Source organism: Cucurbita moschata, unplaced genomic scaffold (genome assembly GCF_002738365.1).
Source record: "Cucurbita moschata cultivar Rifu unplaced genomic scaffold, Cmos_1.0 Cmo_Scf00026, whole genome shotgun sequence".
Taxonomy (NCBI): Eukaryota; Viridiplantae; Streptophyta; class Magnoliopsida; order Cucurbitales; family Cucurbitaceae; genus Cucurbita; species Cucurbita moschata.
The window spans coordinates 162132-170086 of NW_019268542.1; the positions used below are offsets into that span (position 1 = coordinate 162132).

At 33.9% G+C, this 7955-nt stretch overlaps 1 protein-coding gene across 6 annotated transcripts in view; it reads right to left on the bottom strand.

The window, feature by feature from the left end:
- Positions 1-3265: 3265 nt before the first annotated feature.
- The window catches only part of LOC111462119, a 9943-nt gene continuing 5253 nt past the window's right edge, over positions 3266-7955 (bottom strand). For 5 of the 6 annotated variants that reach the window (XM_023105812.1, XM_023105813.1, XM_023105814.1 and 2 more), the window contains 4 exons: positions 6077-6402; positions 5852-6002; positions 4755-5098; positions 3266-4040 (listed from right to left, as the gene is read on the bottom strand). In XM_023105812.1, coding sequence (XP_022961580.1) covers positions 3555-4040; positions 4755-5098; positions 5852-6002; positions 6077-6402 — 1307 coding nt within the window. In that variant the 3' untranslated portion in view covers positions 3266-3554. The remainder of the gene's footprint in view (positions 4041-4754; positions 5099-5851; positions 6003-6076; positions 6403-7955) is intronic. The other variant, XM_023105816.1, reaches the window with a different exon arrangement.

Genomic DNA, 7955 nt, shown 5'->3' on the forward strand with positions numbered 1-7955 from the left:
TTTTTTTTTTTTTTTCTTTTTGAATAATTATAGATTGATTTGTGTTAACTTAACAAAAAAAAATTGACAACCCAAAAATGTAAGGTTTGGTCTGGTTGTGAAAAGTTTCAAGTTAGGTTAGGTTACCAATCCAACCAAACTTTTGAGTTTATCAAAAAAAATTTCCAACCCAACCAACCCGAACCATGTACACCCCTAATATATATATATATAAATAAATAAAAGATAACTAATATGTTAAATATTAATTTGATTTAATATTAATTAAAAGTTAGTTTTTTTTTTAACTAAATTGATCGAGTTAGCAAGAAGATCTTATGGAACGGTAGATTACAAGTCCTAATGATCCAAAATTATTTAGTTAATAAATATTCCTTCATTAACTGTAAGTTACTCCGAATAGTTGAATTCTTATGTACTATTGGACAAGTTGTAATCATGGATATGATTACTACAAATAAGTTGACCTTTCACGAGTTGTTCGTAATTATAATTGAGTAAAAAAAAAAAGAAGTTTATTGTACCCTTATAATTACATCTTATACCGAGAACAATTGGTTCAATATCCAACTATAAATTAAGTCTGCCTCGGTCTAGTGAGAAGGTGTTGACCATTGTGAAGTCCTAAAATCATTGCTTAATAGAACTACTTATCTACTAACCCCGTATGGGAATGAATGAATTCTATCTCGTGAAATTATATTCTTAACTCTCTATTTGGTCAAGTCTCCAAAATGATAGGCTTGTTGAATCCGCTGCCGAAACCAGTCCTACTAAGGAAGATAGTAAAATGGGTATATTCATGGTGTTCATCCCAAAATTTGAGCATTTACAATATGGTACCAATTCGGGTTCATCGAAAATAGTCTATTTTGCAGTGATAGTCTTTCTTTCCTATGACGGGCTTCTCCATTCCTAAAATTCTACTCGCTCGTCAAGGAGAAGTACGGGACGAAACCAAAGTGGATGTTAAAGCAGTACCCTCGGATGTATGGCGGCTTGTGTTGTTTCTTCATTTCGGTTTCAAAATCCTGTTATTGGAAGGAAATAAGTTTCTCGAAAATTTCTATTTCGAATATCTTGGTTTAAGAGAAGTCAGTCAAAATCTCGATTGTCTCCATCGTACTATGAGTGCTCTCTATTTATAAATAAATGATGCTCCTCTCCCTCGTAAACTATCGGTCTCTTAGCTTCCCCCTCACGTCAATCCCACAAGCTTCTTATCCCTTTTCATTCTGTTATATCCCTTTGAGTTTAGGGATAATCAAGCTTGAACTAATGACTTTCGCCACGTCAAGGTGATACTCTACCGCTAAGTTATATCCCTCCATCGAGAAATAAAACTGACTAATCCTAAGGCAAAGAGGCGAGAAACTCAACGCCACTATTCTTGAACAACTCGAAATTGGGCCTTCCTTATTCTCGCACTATTACAGATGGATTTAATTGTCACCTGCTCCTATCGTAAATAGGATTGACTACATACTCAATATTCTTTGATATTTTATTTCATTCTCAGTTTATATTTTCCTTATTGGTAGGTATTAATTGGTAGCTTGTATCCTATTTAAACGTTATGAATATCAATGAGAATACACACCTTCAGTCCCAATTCTATTTCTCATTCTTAACATGGTATCAGAGCCAAAGCCAAACCCTAACTCAATTAGTGAAGCCTTACAGTCGCCGATCGAGTATCACAACAACCACAACGCCCTACTTTCAACCGCTTCCAAACCATGTCATTGATTCCGTATCTCATTCATAAGCTTAGATGATGGTCGGAAGCTTAAGAACATTGCATTAAACTTATACCCCAATTAAGTTCACTATTGAAATGTCTCTAAACTAGGCTCAATCGAATTAATTGATGAATGAATAACATGTATCACTTTTATTTACACGTTATTGAATTGTTATGATGTTGTATGATTATTTCTTGTATGTGTGATATGAACCAAGAGAGATGTGAAGAAAATATTGTTGAATTTATCAAAAGATATTTTAATTCATGCCACGTTGAAAAAGAATGAAGTTTCATGTTATAAATTTTGGGTGGATTACAATTTAGAGTTATTGTATTTCATTAATGTATTTTAAGACTTTATTTACTTTAGGTTACAATTACATAATGGTTAACTATGACCATTAAGTATGAATGTTATGACTCTTGAAATGCTTTTAATAGTTTCATCTTGAGGCTATATAGAGCCATGTAGGTTGTATTTGTAAGTAGACTTGAAAAATATAGTAAAAGAATCATTTGTGCTCTTCTTTAACCAATGGCTAAGCTTCTCTGCAATTCTATGTAGTTTAGGTTGCATGTAGAATCATTCAAGCTCGACATGATCAATCTTGCTTGTGGAGTGATTCAAATCTCAATCAAGTGTTCTTGCCTTGAGATATTTGATCAACAAGAATCATTCAAGCTAGACATGATCGATCTTGCTTGTAGAGTGATTCGAATCTCAAACAATGTTGTTGCCTTTAGATATTCGATCAACAAGGTAATCCGAATCTTATTCCTCTTGTATTGATTCCTTATCTTATCAATGTGTTTCCATGTGTCCTCGTTCACAACTCTTATGGTCATGTATATGATTTGTGAGACACCATAATGTAAGATGTGTTACAAGTATGCTTGAAATACCATGAAAATGTACGTTCTATCTTATAAGGAATTTACATTATGTTATGCAAAGAAATATATGTGAATCATCTCATTAAACTATAATTTGATGTGAGACCTCATGTAGGATTATACGATCCTGAATTATTTTTTTAGTTATATAATGTACAGATGCATACACTTGCGATATTATTTGCGTTCCTTTCTTTTCTATTTGGTTGAGCCGTAGTCAAGCTTATGGGGTAAGTTAATGATTTGTGTTCCTTTCTTTTCTATTTGGTTGAGCTGTATGAACGTGCGCTTGCCCGTAGTCAAACTTTGGGGGTAAGTTAATGATTTGTGCTCCTTTCTTTTCTATTGGGTTATGTGAACGTGTTTTCTTTTCTATTTGGTTGAGCTGAACGTGTGCTACGTAGACAATGGCCACAAATTTAGGTCCTAATAACGTAACTACACTATTATAACACAAAGCTTCTTAAGAATTTAACATAATTTGCGGATACAATTTGATCAAAATGAACTAGTTTCGAGAATTTTATCAAATCATAGAGATGAATTCTAACTTTTTAAATCATTAAACTAAATTTAAAGTTTCGACAAAATTTATAATCTAACCTAAACTAACAAAAATGCATATTTTAGTCTTCAAATTTTGGCCTTCATTGAAAGTTCTATGACCAAAATCAGCTTTGGAAACAAAGATATTTCCGGTCTAAAACTTCTAAAGCAAATAGGCAAAACCTTGCATTCAGAGATGAGATGTAACAGCTCAGACCCACCACTAGCAGATATTGTTTTCTTTGGACTTTTCCTTTCGGGCTTCCTTTTAAGGCTTTAAAACGCGTCTGCTAGGGGAAGGTTTCCACACCCTTATAAATGATGTTTTGTTCTCCTCCCCAACCAATGTAGGACATCATAGGAGATGCTATCCACAAAGCTTTTTCGATAACCATCTCTTTCGTGTCGTGACATCCATGGCGACGAACACCTTAGCCTTCCTCTCATCTTCTAAAAGTTTACAAGCTTCCAAAAACAACTCATCATCCATGTCTGGCACACTCTGGAGTGCAGAAACAACATTTTCTATTGAGTAATCCACGACATGGACCAGATTTTTCACCAAACTTCCCTTATTACTGCCTATTTCCTGCATCTCTTCCTTCATTCTCTTGACCCTTTTGTTCCCAACGGAAGTTGATGGAGTGGAAGATTCAAACCCCTTTCTCTCATAAGGTGTTTTACATTCTGTAAACGAATCACTTCTACAAATTTTTCGAGTAGCGTCTTCAACCTTTACATTCAGACGAGAGCTATCTAATCTTCCATCTCGAAACTCGTCATTATATATCAAGCACAAATCTTCATACCTATGGATGATTCTGCCTCTGCATACACTATCATTTGCAAGCTCCTGCAGAGAAAGAAAAAAAAAAGTGAATTGGGCATCATTTTAAGAAATCGGAGTTTGCTACGCCAAGGATAACAATGTGTTTTCGAAGTCGAGAAACACAAAACGCATATAAATGCGTCATTCGTGTGCCTATCACCAATGTTCAATCATATATGACAAAGGCAAATAAACAAGTACACCGAGAGAAACCAAATTGTTAGGTTATGGATTTATAGCTTATTATACATACTAAAACTATATATGATAAATGACATAAATTGTTAGCGGCTATGTATTTAAAAGAGCTATATATGATAGATAGTTATATATGACAGATGTTATATTTGATAAAGCTATATATATATAGTAAACTGAACTAGATAGTTATATACAGTAGATGTTATATCTGATAAATTGATAAATCTATATATAATAAACTGAACTATATATATACTACATGTACTCCTAGACAGTTCTTTGAAAATGAACTTTCTCCATTTTCTGTATTCTCTTACATTACTTTACTTACGTTACTTTACTGTAGTTATCAATATAAACCTCTAACCAATATTTCTTCTTGTATTTTCTCTCTTCTACTTCTTTGAATTCATCTAGATCGAGTGTGTGTTGTGACCAACTTCCTCCTTTCCCACTCACTCTATTTACAATCCAACTCCCACCGACAATCTTTTGGCTTATATCTATTGTGCCCTTCATAGTATTATTATCACATACCTTAACACGAGCTTCACATACATCATTATCGGTTACCATAGATTGGTGAATTCCGCCACGTGCCATATTTTTCTGATCGACCATATGTTGAGCATCTTTATATTCCTTCTTTATGCTAAAGAATCGACTTTCAAGGAGATCTCTATCACACGTAAGTTCAAATGTCTTGTTAAATGAGGCAACCATCCAGGCCCAAGCATGATCTGCGAATGTAGATCCGATCTTGTTCCCTCTACGGACTTGCTCTAGCATGAGGTCAACATAATAATCATCCATCTGGTTCGTCCATTCAATTATTGCTTGATCACTATTATCAGAAAAGAATTGCTCCTCCTCTTCATCTACTGGAGCAAAACAAGACAATAAGGACAAATTATTAGAGATTGTTTTTCAAAATGGCAGACTTGAGACCCAAAATAATCAAAGTTAAGCTATTCTAATAATTCATTCACTTTGATCTTGTTCTCTAAATATGAAATCGAGTAGACATAAACTAGATTACCAAACATCACCCAGTTATACTGAGTGACCAGAGAAAAGAATATACAGAACGACAAAGTAAAGCAATATTGAGCCGATACTGCTGAGGATTGTTGGGAAGGAGTCCCACACTGGCTAATTTAGGGAACGATCATAGATTTATAAGTAAGGAATACATCTCCATTGATATGAGTCCTTTTGGAGAAACCAAAAGTAAAGCCATGAAAGCTTATGCTCAAAGTGGACAATATCATACCATTGTGGAGGTTCGTGGTTCCTAACATATGCATGTTAAAATTGGTTTCCTTAAAGAAAAAGATTAACCGAGCTCCTTTTGCCTCAACAAGGGTGAAACCGATCACTTGATGTGATGGTTGCAGCACGTTAATAAATAAACTTATAGCACACTATCAGTCTATTTGAATCTCGAACAAGTGCAATACATACACTTTTTAGACGACCTGCAATTCAGCTTGCATAAACTAAAATGTGAAGTATGCAACATGAATTCACATGTGACTCAAGTTTATAACTGCACGTATCCTGAAGAGAAGTACTGGAAAATAGAAATTATTCTAGTGTTTTCTGTACGGAAAATATGCTAGAAAGAGAGAGACCAATATTTACTTCCGGATAACTGTCAATGGTATCCACAGAGTCAAATAAATAATGTTGGTGATTTGAAGTATTGCTGTTTCCAAATATAAAGAACAAATCATTGAAATTTGGAAGAGCCCTGTTCTGGTACGATCTTGCATCTGGATATTCCTGCAAAGTCTAGGTATGAGCTACTTTCAATAAGAAAACTTTAATGAACTTAAAAATTTTAATGATATAATTACCTCAATGTATGTGTCCCAGAGGTCATCTTCAGCAATTATCATCTGTTGTAACTCATCCCAGACAAAACCGTCCTGATCAAGTAGGAATTTCATATCGTGAAATCTTTTCCTAAGATTAAAAAATCTACTTTTTAATACATCTTCATCGTGTTGAGGCCCAAACTCTGCACTGAACTTGGAAACCATATGATCCCAAGCTTGTTTGTTGAAATTTTGATCAACCATATTTCCGATGCGAACTTGATGTAACATTAGATCAATAAACCATCTGTCTGTTTGTGGTGTCCAATCAGATCTCCAGTGATAGCTATTGCTAGTTCTGACACCTTTAAAAAAATTGAAAATAAATGATATGTAAAGGGAAGTCCTCAAAGTAAACAAGATCCAATTCTATATTTTAACAAATAACTCAAGACCTCAGTAGACAATTGGAGGAGATCCAAAGAGGACTGATATCTCTCATAGATTTAACTGCTAACAACCTCATATTACAAATGCTGCATTGTCATCAATTTCAGTTTATTGCTTAAGATTCATTTTTCTTTTCTTGTGTGTGTGACATGTGTGAGTGCGGTGGAGGGATTACATGCCTACATAGATACCATTTTGAACAAATCCTTTCCAAGAGCATTTATGAGCATATATGGTAATTCATCCCCCCAATTTGGGGATAATATGGTCCTCACTACAAACGATAAAGTTCATGCATGCAATTTTTTTTGAATTAGTGAGAATTCTAGGGAAAGCATCAGGTCTCAATTTTGTGTTAATAGGCCTTTCAATTTTCAATTTTGAGCCAATTACATCCTTAACCTACAGGAAGTTTTTAAATACACAGATTTTTAAGACATATAATTAAATGTTTAAATTCAATTTTAGGTCTAATACCTTAGTTAACTTTAAAATTCTCAATTAGATCTATTGCCAGAAAATTGAAAGTTTAAGAACTAATTGAACAATTCTGTAAAGTTTAGGACCTAGTAGACATTGAAATTAAAATTTTAGGGAGTTCCATCTTCACGTACCTATTAGACACAAAGTTGAAAATTTGAAACTAACTTGTAACACAATAAAAATAAATTAACCATATCCTAACCACTTAAAACTTATAGGAAAACATAGCATTAGAATCTAGAATAAGACGGAAAGAACCTAATGGGAAAGGAGGATGCCAGGGATTTACGTGGAATCATACGTGACTGTGTGTGAATTGAAAAGAGGATATAAAAGTTTGAACTTCTAATTCATCTGGCATTTAACAGGAGTGCCCATGAGAATGAGCCAGAAAAGTTCTTTGTCGCTGGAGAAAAAGGAAGTGGCCTGCAGAGGTCAACAAAATTTGCACCTGATATGCAAGCTAGGGATAAATACAGCTCAAGGAAGGATTAGGAGGTACGACTGTAGGCTGATTAATCTCAGTAGATGCATATTATGCAATGAGAGGAACCACTAGATTGTTTGCCATTTTGGTGCCTCTACAGTATGAGTTGTTGGTAGGATATGCTTCTCATATTCAAGTGTAGTTAGGGGCTCACAACATTCACCATGGAGAATAATGAGATTTACCATGTGGACACTCCACATTAATTAAAAGCAAACTAATATTCTATGGACGAATGCATTTAGGAGATTGTATTGAATCTACGTTTGAACTTGTTTAACGAAAGAAAAAGCTTTGAAAAATGCTATAAAATTAGCAAAACTTCGTTATTCTAATTGGTGCTCTCTTAGATTCCTGTTCTAACTATTCCCCTAATATAATGAACTGTGGTATGGTTCTTTTTTTCTTTTTGTAAACTCATAGAGGTCAATAATCTGGTAAATTATGACGACAATAATTTTTTTTTTTTTTTTTTTTTTTTTTTTTTTTTTTTTTTTT